The sequence below is a fragment of the Schistocerca cancellata genome, chromosome 3 (genome assembly GCF_023864275.1).
Source record: "Schistocerca cancellata isolate TAMUIC-IGC-003103 chromosome 3, iqSchCanc2.1, whole genome shotgun sequence".
Classification (NCBI taxonomy): Eukaryota; Metazoa; Arthropoda; class Insecta; order Orthoptera; family Acrididae; genus Schistocerca; species Schistocerca cancellata.
The window spans coordinates 760,435,161-760,457,217 of NC_064628.1; the positions used below are offsets into that span (position 1 = coordinate 760,435,161).

The 22,057-nt window shown below is 41.2% G+C and overlaps 2 protein-coding genes across 6 annotated transcripts in view; one reads left to right on the forward strand and one right to left on the reverse strand.

Moving 5' to 3' along the window:
- LOC126175784 (breast carcinoma-amplified sequence 3 homolog) overlaps positions 1–4,615 on the reverse strand; it is a 223,946-nt gene extending 219,331 nt beyond the window's left edge. For 3 of the 4 annotated variants that reach the window (XM_049922761.1, XM_049922759.1, XM_049922757.1), the window contains exons 1-3: positions 4,388–4,615; positions 3,990–4,119; positions 3,743–3,904 (exon numbers count right to left, since the gene is read on the reverse strand). In XM_049922761.1, the coding sequence (XP_049778718.1) occupies positions 3,743–3,904; positions 3,990–4,112 (285 nt within the window). In that variant the 5' untranslated portion in view covers positions 4,113–4,119; positions 4,388–4,615. The remainder of the gene's footprint in view (positions 1–3,742; positions 3,905–3,989; positions 4,120–4,387) is intronic. The other variant, XM_049922758.1, reaches the window with a different exon arrangement.
- Positions 4,616–4,715: 100 nt separating this feature from the next.
- LOC126175786 (iduronate 2-sulfatase) overlaps positions 4,716–22,057 on the forward strand; it is a 145,618-nt gene continuing 128,276 nt past the window's right edge. For both annotated transcript variants that reach the window (XM_049922762.1, XM_049922763.1), the window contains exons 1-2: positions 4,716–4,923; positions 4,998–5,175. In XM_049922762.1, coding sequence (XP_049778719.1) covers positions 4,726–4,923; positions 4,998–5,175 — 376 coding nt within the window. In that variant the 5' untranslated portion in view covers positions 4,716–4,725. The remainder of the gene's footprint in view (positions 4,924–4,997; positions 5,176–22,057) is intronic.

Genomic DNA, 22,057 nt, shown 5'->3' on the forward strand with positions numbered 1-22,057 from the left:
AACTGCATAAAAAAAAAACTATCATGCATATCAGATTAGCATCTACTGGACACGATGGTATCACAGTCCAAATGAGAAGCTTATTATTCATCCGCTACTGCCCATTATACCAGATATCTTTAACCATTCCTAAACCCCAAATGTTTTCCCCGAGGCCTGGAAACAGACACTTAATAAGACACGACTCAAACGGGACACTGCCATAACACCCTCTGATAACTGACCTACTAGACAAATACCATTCAGTTTTCTGTAATGTCGCAGTGCAACATCCGCCGTAATAAAGGTAACGCATGATCTGAAGCTAGCTATGGATGCACAAAATGATACTATCATGTGCTTCTTAGAGTTCAGCAAAGACTTTGATACTGCCACTTTGACATTTTCCTTTCCAAACTTAGCAGCCTAAATTTCTTGCCAACTGCAGTGTAATGGTTTGGTTCACACCTGACATCTCACCAGTAATACATCATGTCCCGCACCATAAAGTTACAATAGAGTCAGACAGTATCAGTGTCCCTCAGGTTTCAGTATTAGGTGCTATACTCTTTTCATAGTACTTCTGTCCTGTTACAAATACCACATGTATTCTAATGACACCCCCCCCCCTGCAAACCCCCAGTCATATCTCAGAGAAAAACAAATCAACCTGAAAGCAGCTTTTGAGAATCCGATAAGCAAAGGATTTAGGAGTAATAATACATTAGAACCTAAATAGGACTGAGCACATAACTTCAATGTGCAAGAAGGCATCAGCATCTATAAAAATATAAAAAGCTCTTCTCTCTCGACCTGAAAAACAAACTTGTACAAAAACTTATACTTACAACTATGGATCATAGTGATATTATCCAGCAAAATCTTTCTCGAGAAAGCTCACAGTGAATGCTTGTGTTCAATATATCTGTAATGTTTGACTCTTCGATCATATTTCACCATCATACACACAGCTATCCTGGCTGTATACAGACAAGCGCAGAGATTTCCATAGCCTCTGTCTTCTCTGTTGCCTTATCAACATCACTGTCCTCTGAACAACATAGCCCAAACACCCATTCCCAAGAGAGCAAAATTCTTTTTGTCCAACTCCATCTTTCAGCCACTTCTCGAAGTCCTTCTCAGTAGCAGGTACTGTAATAACTGCCCACATTATATTAGATTGATTGATTCATTCATTCTTGAATTGAATATATCTAACTTCAAAAGACAGTTAATGACTATCTACTGAAGCAACAATAATTATTACTACTGTCCCTGTAGGCACTCATTGCCCCTGTAATTCTTCTCTGCAACTAGAATTCCTCATTCTCCAGTATTCTTAGCTACTGCAGTGTCCTTAAATTTCTTTTCCCCACTGTATCAGGAAACATCTATCTTGGCCCATAAATTCTTTTTATACCTGCCACTATTATTGCTATCACCACCACCACCACCACCACCACCACCACCACCACCACTGTCATCACCAGTATTAGTGATAGCAGCAACATTAGTAGACACATTGACAGTATTAACTTTATTAGTTCATAGTCAGTGTTATTTACTCGCATTATCTCTACAGAGACTCAAATCATTGAAGTATTGTGTGTCATATTAAAATTGTTATTTCCTAGAAATTGTGATATTATAAAAAGGAACTGCATGTGTGAAACCACAGTCCGATGTAAGAGGGCCTGAGGACACTAATCAGATTAGGTTAATTAAATAAATGAGTAATAACAGGAATGCTCATTCGATGCAAAAAAGTCTAGTAAACATGAGCCCTAAAATACATACCTTAAGAGCTATGAGCACTTGCTCAGTAGAAGACATATGTCACACATTATCAAAGATATGCCCCTGTTCACTGGACTCCCCCCCCCCCCCTTGCTTTGATCCATACCACCACCTCTCAAAATATGGAAAGTAAGAGATTTGTTTCATAGCATAGAAGATGAAGAAGTGCTCATAGTCCTCAAGGCATACATTTTGGAGCTTATGTTTAGTGGACTTGTTTGCTTTGTATGTTTGTTCCTGTTATATACCTGAATATTGACCATATCTCCTGTATACCCTGCATACTTGTACTATTCAAGTCTTGCCTTTATATTCCATTGGCTTTGATAATGGTTTCACTGTGCTGTTTGTAGTAGTTCATCCACATTCCTACTGGTCCATTCAGTGTCAACTGGTCTAGTCTCCATTCCTTACCATCTCAGATTTTGTTGAAATTTTGAATATACATTAAAAGGCTTACCAAGTGTAATTTCACAAAGTTTTAACTACTGACATGCAATTCTACAGTTTCTACACTGATTCAAAAATTCATTGGTTACCACGAGTGTGACATTCCAAAGTATTCATCATTCTTGACAAAAAGTTACACAGAATTTAAGATTGTTTCCTCTCTGTGAAATATACTGCATTGATTCATGACTAAATGTACGAACCAACTTAAAAACTGAAAGATTTGTAGTTCAATATTCTATTTACCACTGCATGCAAATTAGAGAAAAAAAAATCATCACATCAAAATTTTCCAAAGTTTGGCCATTTTTTTTCCTAAACAAGAAGCTGTTCAGATGACACTGAGACTACGTATTGCAGATTCACCTCTCTTAAAGATAGGGTACAAAGTACCCCTAACAAGCACATACCCTACCTGAAGTTCAGACACTAATGAAGCCTAATGTAAATGAAACAGTAAACATTCTGAGACAGACAAAACACAGAACAATAATAGCAGAGAATAGGGTAGTTGCAACTAAGGAGTTCTGCAGAAGCAATGTATATAAATCCTTGCACAATTAAATGTTAAGACTAAAGAAGAGATAACTAATAAGTACTACTTAATCATATAAAAATTTCAAACAAAACCAATATGATGAGAACACTAACATATTTATTTTGTTTCTCTACAAAATTCATTGTCTGCTAGTAATTCACAATATAAATTTACAACCACGTGTCACAAAAAGTGTCAATCATTGACCAATAAATATCATTTGTGATTCACCGTACAGAATGTAAAAACACAGCTGACCAACCTAACTCGAGGAAGGCAGCTGAGAAGAGTGATAGTAAAGGTATTATAATCACATTGATACACTGTTATTTTACATCTATTGCATAATATCTATTATTCTCATATGATATAAGTTTTGAGATATATCCAGGTGTGACACCAGTGGAAATGTTCACTTTTGTAAATATTTATAATGTACTTTTGTTTCTATGACATTTTATACCCTTGAAGATTACCCCACTATGGATCTATGAAAGAAAATTACAAGTATAGTTGATGAAGCTATCTATCTACATAAGCGCACAGAAAAAACTGAGTTTGAAATTTGAGATTTTTTTCTTCCCTTTTGGAAAACATACTGAAAAATGGATACATTGGAGGGTAGCGTGGAGGGTAAAAATCATAGAGGGAGACCAAGAGATGAATACACTAATAAGATTCAGAAGGCTGTAGGTTGCAGTAAGTACTGGGAGATGAAGAAGCTTGCACAGGATAGAGTAGCATGGAGAGCTGCATCAAACCAGTCTCAGGACTGAAGACAACAACAACAACATATATAGAACATGGAAAACGTAATTGTAAAGGTTTTAGAAAAACAGAGGCAAAATAAAATAGTTTGTATAGGCTCTATTCTACGCATATACAGTATACTATACACAAACTGTCCAAGTAATGACAACTCTCAAACAACAACAATAGATATTTCAAGATATGTTATTAGATTGGGTTTAAACTAACCTGGATGCCATTTCCATAGCCCAATATAAGAAGCAGTGGTGGAGTACCATTTCTGTCATCAGACGTATCTGGATACAAAGCTGGATCATTTATATCTGCATTTTCAAATCTCGCCCATGTAATGACTTCTCTAGCCTCAGTCAGGGGCAAACTTGAATAACTCTATGGGAAATACAAAAGTTAGTATACTTAAAACACAAATTCTGAAAAGCTATGTCTTGCTACAATATGCTTTGCATATTTTCACCTGTGGTACAACTTCATTGATGAATCCTGCGACGCTTTCAATTATGGATCTGTCACTAACTGGCTGTGGCAAGACGACATTTCCAGCTGGGTTTACGGATTTACGAGGAGATTCAGCAGACATTGTACAACTGAAAATGCACAAACGATTTTAAATGCAATTCCGCCATCCAAAAATAAATGTTGATACTTCATAACGTTGTACGATTAATTTGTTTGCTATTTCTTTTGTGTGTGTGAATTCTTCTTGGACTGCATTTGGACGCATAACAAAAGGTACAGTCCTACAACAAAGCCTTAATGGTACCCTTGTCAACGCAAACACAAAGTGCATCTTTTAGTTTTTTAGTAGTGCAACAGTTTTGCTTGATATTAAAAGTGCGCACACAAGATACTAACGTTTTCACCTACATCTGTTATATTTTGACAACTTCCATAAAGCTACATTCCACTCCACTGCGTCAGTCCTGACAGCTGTAGTAAACTATGACGTCAAGGCCATTGCGAATGCTGACAAACTTTTTTAGTTTTGTCACACAACAAACCAATTAACATTTTTTAATGCATGTAACGTTAAAAAATGAAGCAATGTATTACACAAAATACATCTGATGGCGAAAAAATTGCTGTTCGTCCGACAACATAAATAACTTTGGTTGCATAACTTCTCTTGGCTACTGCAAATCAGCTGATATGAGTAAACAAAGCACAAGCGAATGTAGCTCTGTGTAATAGACATGTCGTTCGTAGTGAGGTGTCTGCTTTTTCTCGTCATCGTCAATAGTACCGGCAAAGCAGTGAAGAAGAATATACTATTCATAGTTGTTGACGATTTACGTCCCGCACTTGGTTGCTATAATGACGTAAATGCTCACACACCCCACATTAACGCACTTGCAAAAAAGAGCGTCGTTTTCAAACATGCCTTTGCCCAGGTATTAATTTTACCAAAAGCCTAAAATCAGATAATTAACCGTTCTTATTCTGTTTCATTATTTTCTGTTCCTAGCAAGCGCTGTGCGCTCCAAGTCGAAATTCATTTCTGACCAGCAGACGCCCCGACAGTATTCGGTTGTATGATTTCTACAGCTACTGGCGAGAGACGGCTGGCAATTTTACGACATTACCCCAGTATTTCAAACAAAATGGTTATCATACGATGTCAATCGGCAAAATCTTTCATCCAGGTAGAAGACATTTGATGAGTCTTAAAATATTGATATGAATGGAAAACATGGCGCAATCATATTAATTATTTTTCTTTTTTAATTGAAGACTAGCAGTTATAATGATCAGCAATACGTTGCAATTTATTACATTCTTGACATTGTCAGTCTGGGGAAGATCTGCAGTCTATGATAATTGGAAACTTCACAAGCTAAGGCCGCTTAAAAAGTATTTTGTTTTATGACCGATTTCAACAGACACATCGCAGGGTCTTATGCTTTAAATACGTTGTAAAAATTTTGAAGTATAACATTCGATGGTGACAGTGTAACCCTGTCAAACTTGGTCATGCAATAAAATTATTTTTTAGCAATCTTTGCTTTTGAAGTTTTCTTCAGTTATCGTAAGTCGTAATTTTCGCCTAGCCCAGTTGCATTAGTGGGCATGTTTATGACAAATGTACTGCAGTTTGGTACATGTCGTTTCACAGATTAAACTGAAGCAGCTCAGTATATTTTAATTACTACTTCTGCCTACCGTGTATTTTTGTTTTTCTTTCATTTTTTTCGCCACCAATTCAGAATTCACTTGACTGGTGCGAAGGTATTCTCAAAGTGCCAAGTACCAGTACTTCGCATCACATGCATCAACATTGTCATCTGCTGGAACCGAAATAAAAAAAGAAGAGTTGACACAATTCCTTTTCCCCGAATTGTGGATCATATAAAAACTGGGAAGGTTCAGTAATATGTACAAATTGCTGTAGTTACGATGTTTTGCAATTGCTTTAAATTCTCTATTCATGAATAACAGTAAACGACCATATATACCTAAACTTAAAAGCCTACACGTTTACACATGTATGAAAACTTTCCATATATCAAGCATGTGATTCTGAGCCAACAATGATAAATATTTCATTTATAATTTTAACTGCATACAGATCATCACTTGGAAACTTTGAGCTCCATACAACTCATCTTGACTGTTCTTAGGATATCTGCCTGTTAAAAACAAGGTCTGATGTGGCAGTTTTAATGTATGCTTGCCAAAGGAGTCTGACAAAATATCTAACATTATTTGAATTCTACCATTTTATTCCAGCAGTTAACCTTTCATTATGCAATACATCAGCACCCTGATTAATAATGTCTTCTTCAATGAAGTTCATATTGATCAAATAACTTTTTATCTGACAATGAATGCTCACATAGACAGCACAGTCAACATATTGTATTATAGCACTGCGCCAACTTTATGGCAATCAGTCAGGGTAATTAATGACGCCAGACCAAACTATTGTACAAGTAACAATATTATGAAAAGGATTGTTGCTTCTAACCATATAGCATATAGTGGAGATGCTGAGTCGCTTTTGGCACAGCAAGAAGACTCAGAAAGTGAGCTTTTACACACACACACACACACACACACACACACACACGCGCGCGCGCATGCGCATGCGTGCGATCACATTCTCTGGCAGCTGAGGCCATTTACATTAGATTAACTAGAGTGAAATTTTTAAGGAACTGAATACTGAGATAAAATTTGTTATTTAAAAATAACATCATCACTGTCAAACCACTGAGAAGTGTGTAGAAAAATATACCAAGTAAGAAAAAATCATAGCCAGTAGTGGCTTAAGGTAGCTATAGACTTACAATTGGCTCCCAGCAAAGAGTTTTAATCTCATAAAAAACTCATAGTCTTCTATGCAGTTTCAAGTAATTTACAATGTTAATGATACATACACTAAATGAAGCAATGTTTATAAAACTGCTCAGGATTCAATTAAACAACATACTAAATTTGAGGTAACACGTAAATAATTAATCAAGAAGCTTAGTTCAGCATGTTTTGCCCCCAGAAGTACTGCTCATTGTGTTGATCTAAAGACAGGTGTGTTGATATATTTTCATACTTTGTTGACTTATGGAATTATCTTCTGTGGCGGCTCACTTAAAGCAAATAGAGCACTTATTCAGCCGAAGAGATCAATAAGGATATTGTATAAAGTTATATAACTGCGCATTATCCAGTGGTCTCATGAAGAATCTTGAAATTCTTACTCACACTTCTCAGTACATTTCCTCCCTAGTGGTTTTAATTGCTAATAATAAATAACAGTTTTATCTGAACTGTGATTTACACAATAACAATACAGACACAAGTGGTGTTCTCATCTAGATTTTATTCTGGATGAATGCACGGTCTCATGGCACTATAGCTGATCTTTTGGACTTCCAGCCACGTTGGCTACCTCTTATAGTGGTGGACTGGGCACTGGTAATGTCATGGTTAGTGTAATGGGTTTATAAAGATGAGAGCAGCAACCACAAGGCAGCAGTAGCCACTTGACAATGAATCTTGTGGATGCACAGTCACTTGACATGACTGGAAACATAAAGAAATTAAATTCAGACTTTGTTTCATTATCTTATGTTAAGAGTGGTGATGTGTCCTCTGTAACTTATTCACTCATCTCTTAATTTTTCACCAATTTTTACAAGTTAGATAAGAAGTACAAAACACAACAAAAGATCTCTCCACAATGGCAGCTGGCTGAGCTATGGGCAATCTGAACGCATTTTAAGCAAACCCACCTGTTTAGTTTGAACGGTCACACTTTCAACAATGCTGCAGTCTGCAACACTCAGCTTCCTCCCTTACACTGCAAATGTTCTGATGTTGTGCTCCTGCTGCTGACATGTATATGCACTTTGAATGAAATTATTACCCAGGGAAGAAATTGATGGCCAGCATGTAAGTATCAAATTCATCAAGTACAAACAGACTGTATTGTTGTATTGTTGAGGCCCTGTGTCTTCCCTGTTAATTTGGCATACATAAGTATAAATCACAGAGATATGTGTGTCATACCAGAATTCAAGGAACCTTTACAGGAGCTACCTTCTGAGTAATTGACTCTCCACTCTATGAACTAGCAACACCAGTAAGAGATAAAAAACGAGCAGTGAGCAACTGTTGTGAGAATTTTTGGCTATATATTTCTTGTAAATACAGTATTTTTACTGACAGGCTATTTAGTATCCCCCAATACAGAGGTATGGGTGTGCCCATTATGCTGCAGCCAAGATGTGTCTCTTTTTTTCATGCACTTCCTACGACCATTCCTAATCTTCTTGTGTAACGATTTCCAAACATAGTTGCCTTTCTCCACCCTGAATAGTGCTGTTTTGCTTAATTGAAAACTACATAGCACAACCAAACATTGCATTTAGATGCAGGTTGCATCAATAGATTCCATATTTCATGTTGCATGTTTTATGGCCTATCACACAGTAATTTCTGCTTTCATTCAAATGAAAGGTTTGTGTAATACTATATTTGGAAATGTCACTGCCGAATCTCATCACATCCAACTGGTTTTGAAGCAAATACAGTTTTGAAAATCAGTAAATTAGAAACAACATTCTGCATAAATTTAAGTATTTGGAATTATCAGAATTCCTTACTGTGTACTAATTTCAGAAGTATTTCTCATATTAATGTTACTGTTGACTCTATAAGCTTATCCAACACATCTTCTTCCACTGTAGTAGACAAATTTTTAAACGAGTTGTTCTGCAAATTCTTCATCATTAATCTGACATATCCAGGACCTTTGTATTGTACCAGATAAATCTAAAACTAGTTCTATTAGATACCAAAACAAATGGAATGCACAAATTGGAAAAGCAAGAAAAAATTTAACACTACTACTTTATTTCCCTTCTTTCAAACGCACTATCCCCTTTATTTTCTCTCACACTCAAAGCATACTCTTAAATCTTGTTTTATTATTGATGGTGATAGGCAGTGGATTAGGGGCAGTACAACAGGTTCTCCACCAGTTCTACTTTCTTCAGGAGTCAGGGTTGTCGAGAAGTATCTGCTTGTCACAGCTGCCCGCTGCTGCCCCTTCCCTCTCCTTTTGCCTACTCCACACCTCTTGGCTATTCATGTAACAGTGTTTATGAAGCTTCCAGTCTGATGGTGTAGATACCTATAAACAAGACGTCAGCATTGGATCGTATTTCTCAGGAGAACCTAGAGTTGGCTCAAGAAAACTGAACTGCATACATCATGGAATACTACTGGCTGAAAACGAAGGGGGCTCTCTAAGCCTGAATCAGGGCACTGCATTAAAACTTGACTAGGTAAAAGTTCTTGCCAACCTCTGCTAACTCATACTAAAGGGGAAAAAGATTCAGTAATGCAACGTAAAATGTGGCAGGCTTTTGTAAATGATTTCAAGAGAATTTTTTAATGGGATTGGAAAGCACAACCCCCTTGGCCATTCCATATCAGTTTTTGCAACACAGAGTATTGCATTCGTAATGTAGGTTTGCATGCCCATCACTGAGGTGGACACAGGAGTTCACAAGGAGGGAATAGACAGCTGAGGATGTACATTAATGCTATATTTTAACAGTGGAAGCCTGGAATGAAAAGTGAAGTAGATGTGGCAAGAATGGGTATCCTAAAAACTATCTTGCAGCTACAATAGGTTGATAATAGAGAAGGGCACAAAAGTCAATAACTCATTTCACTGTCTATGGGGTTGCCTATGTAAAGAGGCTAGACCATTGCAAATTTTTACTCACTAACCTTGTGCACATGGGAACTTAGATCTAAAGTGCATAGTATGTTCGGGTGTTGGCACAGAAAAAGAAAAAGAAAAAAATGGGGAGCAAACAGGACACAGAAGTACTCTTGATTTTTCGTTCCTTTCTTGGAACTGGACACAGTTACATAAAAATTAACATGGGACAGTAAAAATTCCTATAGCACACAGGGGCCTCACAGAAATGGAGGTTTCAGTGAGTGGCAGGCGATGAATCATAAATGTCGAAAATTATACACAGCTGTTCCACACATAGCAAATATAAGAACAGAAAACTTGTGGGTACACACGTGGAAGACTATGGCAGTCAGCCAATATGCAATTGCATGGATACTGGGGTGGGCCAAACCATACAAGTGCTTGAACATCACCTTGCAGAAATTCGGGGGAAATTACAGAGGGACTCACTCCAATGGGAAGCCTAGGTGCAGATATCGCACCAGCTGGGTTCATGGGCATTATGGTGCTGTGCATGATTGCAGGTTGAGACTCATATTTATGTAGTTTTGCAGCAGTAGGAACTCAGGGTTGGCAACCTGAGGAGGCACCTGGGAGGTGTTCGGGAGGTGTGACCCGAGGTGTGAACGATCTTCTAAAGCAGATGCGCCCCCTTGAGAAGGGGAGCCCCAGCTGGAAGGAGTGCGCCATTGAAGATGCTGGAAATCATGGGGGATCCATTCATCTTCACAATCAGTGCCTACAAAACGTAAATGGAATGAGTCTAACAATTCAAAAACCTTTCCAGCTGCACCACAGTTCCTTGTGTTTTCACGTACTGAAGACGGTCAGTCCTTCGCAACATTAAATCCATTTATTATTCAGAAAGGTGTTAATGCAATTGCCGGCCCTGTGAAATCCTGCTCTCATTTGCAGAATCGACTTTGTTTTTGGAGACGACTTCTGATTCTCAAGCACAACAACTGCTTGCTGCTGTGCTTCTCCGTGGCTATCTTGTTCATGTCGAGGTCCATAGAATTCTGAATTCTTCTTGTGGTGTTATTTACACTAGGCTGCTTGATGGTCTGACGGAGGTCAAAATCCAGACATACCTCTCTGATCAGGGTCTCATTGCTGTCCATTGGGTAATAAAAAACGTAGGTTCCTCCTTAGTGCCCACACGCACTCTTTTTCTCCTCTTTGATAGAGTGAGTCTTCCATCCAACTTCAAATCAGGCTAGGAAGTTATCACAGTCCAACCTACATTCCAACCCCGGTGCGCTGCTACCAGTGTCATCATTTCAACCACACTCGAATGTCTTGTCAACACTTGGCCAAATGTTTAACCTGTGGTAAGGATGTGCATGAGGGCAATTGTCTGCCTCCTTCTCCCCACTGTATCAACTGCAATGGCAAACATGCAGCCTCCTCTCGAGATTGTCCCTATCTCAAAGAATGGCTTGTCCAGGACATCCAGGTAAAAGAAAAAGTTCCTTACCCAGTCATTTGCAATTTATTGGTTAGTCGCAAACCCTGCGTTCTACCATCTGTCACTTACAGTACTGCTCTTGCTACATCTTGCTCCATGAAGGACGTGCCTATGCAGACATGCAATCTCAAATTCAGCTCTGAGGTTGTGAAATCACCCAGTGTCAAGGCAGCATCGCCGTCCCCTCAGCCAGCTGTGCAACAAGCCATCAAACTCTCGCCTGAAGGGGTGAAGTCACCAGCTACGCAACTGGCAGACCAGAAAGGGCAGAAGGAGTATTCCTGTGAAGACGTCGTATGTTCCTCCAGCCAACCAATACCTGAGTCTTCCTCTGCTAACCAGAAAGGCTTAAAGAAGTCCAACAAAGACAAACTGTCTTCTCCTTCACTGATTCGAAAATCCTCTTCAACGGTGTCATCACGTGATATGTTTGCCCAGCTGGCCTCCATGCTGCCAGTGTGCACCACCAACCATTTTTCTGCATTGGACTCCACATACCAACAGCACAAGAAAGCTGGCACTTCTGTGGACCTCATGGAGCAGGATCCTCCTGCCTCTGTGCCCTGTAGCAGCAAGTTTTCGAAGGCTGGCACTGGGCAGCCGCCAAGGTGACACCCCTTCATTTCTTCCTCGTCATGGCTCTCCTTTAATGGAACATTCACGGCCTTTGATCCAATAAAGAGGAATTACAGCTGCTTTTAGAATTGCAGCATCCCCTTGTACTCTGCCTTCAGCAAAACAAAATTGCATCCTCACGACTGCTTTGAGCTTTCTCATTTCTTCCCGGTCCATTTTGACCTTCCCCCTGAGGTCGGCATTCCATCTCAAGGGGGAGTCATGCTGCTCATATGGGATGACATTCATAGTCAGCCCATCTTGCTGACTACCCATCTACAAGCTTTTACAGTTCGCCTTTTCCTTCCTCACCTGATGTTTTCCCTTTGTATCAATTATATCCTGCTGTCATTCAATGTCACCAGGGCATACATCCTCCAGCATGTTGGGCAGCTACCTCACCCATTTCTGCTGCTTGGTGACTTTAATGCACACCATCCCCTTTGGGGTTCTCCCAGAACCAGTCAGAGAGGTGCCCACTTGGCTGATTTTCTTAACTTAACCTCTTCTACCTTAACACAGGAGCACCCACATTCCTTTCTGCCTCCTCGTACAACTGTTCCCATTTGGACCTATCCTTCTGCACTGCCCAGTTTGCTCACCATCTCGAGTGGTCCGTTCTTTCTGACACCTACTTGGGTGACCATTTTCCATGTGCTATCTGTTGTAACCATGACAGAAACGATGGTGGGGTTGCTGCTAACGAAAACATGCTGGGACTGAACAGGAGAGGCCTGCAAACAAACAAGACAGATGAATGAGAATGGAAGGATGAGCATAATGATGGACAACCAAGAAAAGGCCAGAAGCACGCAGCCAAGGTGTATGGTGCGACTGCTGCAGAGACCTCTTGTGGTCATCGAGTTCCATGCTGTCTGGCACGGATTTGAAACCCGCGGAGCTCAGTACCAGACTCCTACCCCACCTGTGTACACACCAAAATGGCAGCTCACTAAGGCCGAGTGGCGGCTTTAGTCCTCCCTGGCAACCTTCAACAAACACGATTTCCCCAGTTGTGATGACCAGGTGGACTATCTTGCAAACGCTGTCCTTACAGTGCGGAGATGTGCTCTCTGCATTTTTAACTATCATCCTAGGAAAGCAATCTGCATTTATTATAAACAGATGTGTGAACAGTGTTGTCACGCCATTCGGGATGGTAAAAAAGCTAGCTGGATTTCATTCACTAGTTCTTTTAACAGTTCCACTCCCTCCTCTACTCTGTGGGCCAACCTCCAACAGCCCTCTGGAACCAAGATCCTGTCCCCAATTTCCGGCCTGGCAGTGGCAGACAATGTCATCGTGGACCCTATTGCTGTCTCCAACACCTTGGTCCACCATTTTGCGGAAATTTCGAGCTCTTCCGCCTATCACCCAGCCTTCCTTCATTGGAGACATGTGGATGAGGCTCAGGCAATATCCTTCTATTCTCAAAATCGTGAGTGGTACAATGCTGCCTTTAGTATGAGGGAGCTAGATCATGCTCTCACTACATCCTGATCCTCTGCCCCATGGCCAGACAGTGTTCACATTCAGATGTTGCAGCACCTTTCTCCTGCGGGCAAGCACTTTCTGTTTAATATGTACAACCACATCTGGGCAGAGGGTATGTTTCCCAGTTGCTGGTGTGAAGTCACTGTCATACCCATCCCTAAGCCTGGTAAGGACAAACACCTTTGTTCTAGCTACCACCCCATCTCTCTCACCAGCTGTGTTTGCGAGGTAATGGAACGTATGATTTATGCTCAGCTCTTATGGTGGCTTGAGTCTCACAATTTACTAACCACTGCAGAGTGTGGATTTTGAGCGCATCATTCTGCAGTTGACCATCTTGTCACTTTGTCCACCCATGCCATGAATGGTTTTCTGTGGAAATCCCAGACTGTGGATGTGTTTTTTGATTTGGAGAAGGACTATGACACCTGCTGTAGGACTGGTATCCTCAGTAGTCTCTACACGTTAGGCTTTTGTGGCTGCCTGCCATGTTTCCTTGAGAAATTTTAACAGACCAAGTTTTCAAGGTCCATGTGGGTTCTGCCTTGTTGGACACCTTTATCCAGGAAATGTTGTGCCTCAGGGTTCTGTCCTCTTTCCTATCGCCATTAACCCTATAAAAAAAATGGCCTGTCTCCCGCCGGGCATCTCCAGGTCCCTTTTTCTTGATGATTTCGCCATCTATTTCAGTCTTCCATGGATCTGTCTCATTCATCAGCATCTTCAGCAGTGTCTTGATCATCATTACCCATGGAGCATCAATAATGACTTTCATTTTTCCAACGACAAATCCGTTTGTATGAATTTCTAGTGGCACAATTGGTTTCTCCCACCATCGTTACATCTTGGACCTGTTGCATTTCCATTTATTGAAACTATGAAATTCCTGGGGCTCATGATTGATAGGAAACACTCTTGGTCATCCCACATGTCTTACCTGGCAGCCTGCTGTACATGGTTCCTCAGTGTCCTGTGTGTCCTCAGTAGTACTTCCTGGGGTGCAGATCGAACCACCCTCCTCCATTTGTACCAATCCCTTGTCTGTTCAAAACTAGACTATTGGTGTTTTGTTTATGCATCTGAATATCTGTCCCTCTTATGCTGTCTCAATACTATCCATCCTCGTGGCATCCGTTTGGCCACTGGCACCTTTTTCGCTAGCCCGGTTGAGTGTGCAGAAGCTGCTGAACTACCACTGTGACTTTCTCCTCAGCAGGTATGCAAGCCATTTGTGTACCATGGGTGGCCACCCATCCTATGCCTCCTTCTTTGATAACACTTTGATCGCCAGTATGGGTGCACCCCTCTTCTCTGTTACCTGCTGGAGTTTGCTTTCGGCTCTTGCTCGGACAGCTCCCTGCAACTTTCCCAGTGGGTGTGAACCCTTCACCACCTTGGCCTTGTGTGGTGGCCTATGTCCACTTTGGAACTTCATTCGCTTTCTAAGGACACTACTCCAGCCTTTCTCTATCGCCTTCAGTTTCACAATCTTCACATGGTACTTCACAATAGTACCTTTGTGTACACTGATGGCTCTCAGATTGACAGTGGTGTCGGATGTGCCTTTGTCATTGGCACTGACGTTTTTCAATATCGGCTTGCAGACCACTGTTCAGTATTTACAGCAGAGCTATTCGCCCTTTATCGGGCCATGGCATACATCCGGTGACACAGGCTTCTCAGGTGTGTCATCTGCTCAGACTCTCTCTGAGTCCTTCAAAGCCTCTGTGCACTGTACACTACCCATCCCTCAGTGCAGTGGGTCCAGGAAAACTGTCCCTTTCTCACCCTTGATGGAGCCACTGTGCTGTTTATGTGGGTTCCTGGTCATGGCAGTCTGACAGGAAACGAGGCTGCTGATCCTGCTGCCAAGGCTGTAGTCCTCATGCCTCAGCCCACTAGTTCTTATATTCCCTCCAATGGTCTCTGTGTTGCCATCTGTCAGGAGGTTGTGTTGCTTTGGCATCACCTCTGGTCCTCTCTTGATGGTAATAAGCTCCAGGTTACTAAGCCTCTCCCAACAGCTTAGACGACCTCCTCTCAGCCCTCCCATTGCGAGGAGGTCATATTAACTAGGTTGCGAATTGAGCACTGCCATTTTAGCCATCGTCATTTGTTAAGTGTCAATCCCCCACCAGTTTGTACACGTTGCACCCAAGTTTTCACTGTCTGACCTTTTCTGATTGAATGCCCATTTTTTAACCATATATGTTACCTCTTGGGTTTGGCCTTTTTAGCAAACGATGTGCAGGCTGCCGATTGTGTAGCGATATGGTGAAGGCCATTTAAATTTTACTTCTGGACTTCAATTTCTGTATGGCGTATTTTATAGACCTTTCTCCACATCTCTGCTTTTCACTGTCTTCTCTTACCTCAGTTGGGATTGATGTGTAGTCATTTTTTAAATCCTCTCTGTGTTTGTGTTTTATTGTTTTGACGTGAGTGTGTATGACCCTAATTGTTTATATTCCCTAAAATGAAACAAAACAAACAAACAAATAATCCATACTCATACTTACATTACCTAATTTACGTACAGAGGAGGACATTTTAATTGAAAGCTGCTGCCTGGTACCAGTGAATAATACAATATTGCAGTGCCTATTTTAAGAAGAACAATGTAATGTTCCTTTGGACATGCATGTATGTCTGAAGGAACAGGCACTGCAGCAAGTACAGCCATTATGAAATACATGAAATGTATTAGCAGTTGCAAATATGAACAAGCATCATCTGTACAATGGAATGATGACAATGGAAATTTGTGACAGACCATGACTTGAACTTGGATTTCCCACTTGACATGAATGGTCACCATATCACAATGTGGGTATAACATAATGTATGTACACATACAGATTGTGATGCAGGATCGAAGACATGTGGAATTTCGGTCTGGCCATGAGGCACACAGAGGTAGCCAAAGCAGTTAAGACTACTGCTCGCATAAAGCAGGAAATCCAGGTTTGAGTCGCAGTCTGGCACAAATTTTCATTGTTGTCATTCCTTTATTCATTTGATGGTTGTTCTTATTTTAAACTGTGAATACATTTAATGTGTTTCGTAATAGTTGTGGTCCCCACAGTGCATGCATTTCTGAAGGAACATTGTGTCATTCTTCTTAACACAGGCACTGCAAATTCTTATCATATCTTAAACACATTGTTGGTTCAGTCCAATCAAAATAAATCTCTGAACTCCTGAGATGTAGCAGGCACACTTCCTAAGCCAAAAGGCATTCTTAGGAATTCATACAACCTGAATGGCACTACAAAAGCAATTTATGATAATCTATGGCTGCAATATGATTCTGATGACAGCCTGATTTCATGTTCACAGTAGTAAAATATTCCCAGTTCCCTAGTCTATCCCAGGTTTTGTTTGTTTGAGGCAGTGAGAATATGTCAGGTGTTGTATTTTATTCACTGGTAGCTTACCAACACATAAGCAATGGTATTTTTCACTATTAACAGATTTTTTGGGCAAAATTACTGTAGGTGAAGCCCATGGACTGGAAGAAGGTTGTATCATTCCAGCATCAAACTGTTGCTAAATACTATTCTCCACAAATGACTGCAAGTGATAGGATCTGAAGGGTTTTTGGGCATTTGTCCTAGCATTCCCAGTTGGGATTTTGCGGACTGTTAGGTCTGTGGTTGACAAATACAGCCTTTCCTCAAACAACCACACAAACTCCTCCACTACTGGATACAATAGGCCTTGACCCAATTCAGACAAATTTGACAATCTCTTCTGCAAGCGATTTCTAAGGAGTGGTGTGATTGTTTAAGCTTCTCTCATGGGCAATGTTTCTATTTCCTTCCCCTCTGGAATTTCTTTCTCACCATTGCAGGCAATTCCTTCTTATCTATCACCTATATACTGACCAGTGTAGTTCCACAAGGTATTCCTCCATCTCTTGCACTGAAGTTATCTAGAAAAACTTGGACACATACTTTCCAACTCACAGTGTCAGCCTTACAAATGCCTCATTTCATGTGAACCTGAAGTCAGTCTGGGTGAGCAGGTCAACCTGAAAAATTATTCCATTAGGCTCTCAGACTTTGGCTGTCATCCAGAAAACTTTTCCATTATCATCACATATTATTAGAGGGGTAATGGCTTATAACACACAGCTACACAGTTCATCAGAATTTTGGGAAGGACATGCCTAAGCAGACATGCAATCTCAAATTCAGCTCTGAGGTTGTGAAATCACCCCATGTCAAGGTAGCATCACCGTCCCCCCAGCCGGCTGTGCAATGAGCCATCACACTCTCGCCTGAAGGGGTAAAGTCACCTGCTACACAACTGGCAGGCCGGAAAGGGCAGAAGGAGTACTCCCGTGAAGACTTCGTATGTCCCTCTTCCCCAAAGTGTCACATACCTGTTCAATCTTATTGCCACCAAAATGAGGAATTGCTTCACTGAATTGAACAGATTGCATTAGATATTCAATGATACCCTGATAATGGCACAGAAAATTATTCCCCAGGATGACATGAAAATCAAGTCCTTTCTTTTCCAGTGCTTCAAATTTCAAACTTTCTTGGACATATGTATCAGTTAAAATCCTCACTTTTTCCTCCACGCATAGTGCCATACACAATCACATTTGCCACCTCAAAAAAGTTGATGGGGTTAACAGTTTGTTGTTGCTGTGGTGAGGACTGGCTGCACCTACCCCCATCCATTTCTGTGATTAATTCTCCCATTACCTGTGTAATTCTGAAATCCATCATAGCCACAGTTTGCTCTACCTCGTGACTGAGGGCAGTTAATATTCAAATGTCCATTTTCTCTGCAGTTAGGAAAGTAAGTAGCCAATGGCCTTTACGCAGTGGTAACACTGGTTCATGTCAGATCATGTGCTTGGAGGCCTTCGTGGCCTGTTCGGGTGGAATTTTTTTTTTTTTGGGGGGGGGGGGGGGGGGGGGGGACAGCAAGTAAGCTGACATCTGTTAACAGTATGATTCAACCGCCTCCAGTATCTGCAACTTAAATCATTTGTAAACACACTATAAGGGTCGTTATTATGTACTGGAGTTAAAACAAATCTCCTAGCTTCTTCATGCAATAGTGTCAGACAGACTGTCACATGTAAGGTAACAGGTAAGACCGAATGCTTGCACTTTTGCCACTTTGAGCAAGAGATCCTTACATGTCGCCAAAGGTTGGCTGCACAGTTTGATGATAAAACATTATCAAGGGCATGTGTGTTTGCCTGGCATAAAAAGTTCAAGGAAGGACAAGAACGTGTGGTTAAAGACATTATTAATGACGATTGACAGGAAATAGTATCAGAAATTGCACAAAAAGTCAGAATCAGTCAAGCAATCATCACAAATGACCTACAGTTCTGTAAAGTGTGTTCCAGATAGGTCCCTAAACTTTTGACTGAAAATCTGAAGCTGAGATGTTTGGAGGTCTGTCAGAGGCTTACAGCAAGGTTTGCAGAAGAAGGTGATGCATTTTCGAGTTGGATCATCACCTGCAATGAAACAAGGGTTCACCACTCCACTCCAGAATCCAAACAAGCCAGTAAAGAGTGGCAGAGGAAAGGGGAGGCAGCACCATTGAAAACCAAGACTCGACTGTCAGCTGGCAAGGTTCTTTCAACCGTTTCTTCCAATCAGTGAGGCATTTTTCTGATTGATATTTTGCATGAGTGATGTACAATCAATGCTGTTCACTACTGCAAACTGTTGAGCAAAGCTAGAGTTGCATATCACCACAAAAGATGAGACCAATCAATTCGACAGGTCATCTTCCTCCACGACAATGCCCGACCCCATGCTGCAGCTCTAGCTGTCTCCAAGCTACAGGAAATGTACTGGACTACACTTGATCATTTTCCTTACAGCCTGGACTTATTGCCCTGTGATTTCCATTTATTCGGACCACTTAAAGAAGCTCTAGGAGGGCGACGATTTGAAGATGACGAGAGTGTGGAAGACTTCGTGCACAACTGGCTGGTGACACTACCCAGTTCTTTTTATGATGAGGGCATCAAAAAGCTGCCCATATGCTGGGACAAATGCATTTCCAAAGCAGGAGACTATGTGGAAAAATTAATTACAATTGCCTTGAGTTTTTTAATAAATGAATTTAAATAAAAAAAAAAATTCCATTTATATTTGATCTGCCCTCGCATAAGAAGGGTAAATGAACAGACTCACAAAATTACAGACCAGTCTCCCTAACTTCGGTTTTCTGCAGAATTCTTGAACATATTTTCAGTTCAAATATAATAAACTTTATTGAAACTGAGCAGCTTATGTCTATGAATCAGCATGGTTTTAGAAAGGATTGCTTGTGCAAAAGTCAGCTTGCCCTTTTCTCACATGATATACTGGGAACTATGGATGGAGGGCAACAGGCAGATTTCATATTTCTACATTTCTGGAAAGCATTTGACATAGTGCCCATAGCTGGCTGTTAATGAAGGTACGAGCATATGGAATAAGTTCACAGATATGTCAGTGGCTGGAAGACTTCTTAAATAATAGAACCCAGTACCTTGTCCTCAATAGCAAGCGTTCATCAGAGACAAGGGTATCATCAGGAGTGCCCCAGAGAAGTGCGATAGGACCACTATTTTTCTCTATATACATAAATGATTTGGCATACAGGGTGAGCAGCAATTTGCTGTTGTCTGCTGATGATGTCATGGTGTACAGTAAGGTGTCGAAGTTGAGTGGCTGTAGGGAGGTACAAGACAACTTATACAATATTTCCAGTTAGTGTGATGAATGGCAGCTAGCCCTCATGTGGAAAAAATGTAAGTTGATGTGGATGAGTAGGCAGATGAGACATATAATGTTTGGATACAGTATTACCACTGTCCTGCGTGACATAGTCAAGTCTTTTAAATATCTGGGCATAAAATTGCACAGCAATTTGAAATGAAATGAGCATGTGAGAACTGTGGCAGGGAAGGCATATGGCCAACTTCAGTTTACTGGGAGAATTTTAGGGAAGAGTAGTTCACCTGTAAAGGAAACTGCATATAGGATGCTGGTGCACCCTATTCTTGAGTACTGCTCAAGTGTTTGGCATCTGTACCAGGTCAGATTGAAGGAAGATGTCAAAGCAGTTCAGAGGCAGCCTGCTAGATTCATCACTGGCAAGTTCAAACAACAAGTAAGTGTTAACAGAGGGGCTTGGGGAACACAAACAGGAACCCTTGGAGGGAAGGTGACATTCTTTTTGAGGAACGCTATTGAGAACATTTAGAAAATCTTCAGTTGAAGCTGTCTCCCAAACAATTCTACTGCCACCTACATAGATTGTGCACAAGGAAAACAAAGATAAGTTACAAGAAATTAGAGCTCATATGGGTGCATATAAACAGTCATTTTCCTTCGCTCTATTTGAGTGGAACAGGAAAGGAAATGACAGGTAGTGGTACAGGGTGCCCTCCACCAAGCAGACTATCTATGTAGATGTAGACTTGGACCCTCATGGCAGCAGCAGGAGGTCGCCCAGCAATGGACTATGTGGTGGCAACTGCAGCAGGAGGCCAGCTGAAAAGGACCTGCTAGGCAGCAGTGGTGGTAGGGCCCGCAGCCAACTGGAACTCTATGTAGAATGAAGACAGCAGCAACCGAGTGTGGCAGCATTCCAGCTCGATGTGTATGGGTGTTGAGAAGCCACTCGTAGGGGGCTGTATTGTTCTCATACCCCAATGAACTGACACCACATAAATAAGGAGCGACAATGAAGGCAAAGGAAGAGGCACCCAGAGGGGATATTTGTTTTGAGAACAGGATTCAAATTTAGTTCTCCTTCATGTTACACAGAGTGCACATAGGGAAAGTGCAATGGCCATTACAGCTAAGTGGATCAGGAGAATGCAGGGAGATTGTGTGTTGTTAGGTCAGGAGACAGTCACAGAGAAAGCATCTGTTCTGGACCCACCACACTGCTCCTGTATACCAGGAACCCACATGTTCATTTGCTCACACTTCCTATTGGCTGAAAGCATTTGCATGGCATCTCTCATCAGGAGTCCTCAACTGTGAGAACTATGCTTGGCCTGCAGCATGGTCTGGCTACAGATTGTTAGCCATGGGAGCAGTCTCTTGGCTAGATAGCAACACTTGACAGGGGAGAAGGAAAGTTTTTCAGCCCGTAGTTTTCAATAAAATATTCCTTAAAGAAGGTGGCTGCTTGCACATAGTAGATGCATTGAGTCAATGAAAGAAACAGCAATAAGACCACAAACTTCCTAGCTTTCTGATGAATCCTTTTTTGAGCTAGATTACACATACACACACATAGATATGCATACACATACACTCACCAAGACAGCTACGCTGCACCAGCTGAACACACGGTATCAGGGCTGTAGTTTTGCAGCTTGACTAGAGTGAGGGGCTGTACTGGATGAACTGGGAGCGAGGGAGGGAGGGAGGGAGTGAGGGAGTGGGAAATGGAAGGAGGCTGAAGGGGAAGGGTGGCTGCAGTAGGTGCACAGGAAGTGAACGTAGCACAGTCACTGATAACAGTGAGTTCATGAAGCACACAGAGTTATGACATAGAGGTGTGTATTAGGAAGGGTCACAGAACAGAGGAATGTAAAGAATAGGGAAGATGATGTGGCTGCAGGATGAGTGAAATTAGGAGTTATGGGGTAGCGGCTAGCAGAGACTGAGACCAGGAAGATTATGGGAATGAAGGACGTATCACAGGGACAGCTCCTATGTATGAAATTCAGAAAAACTAGTGTTGGGGG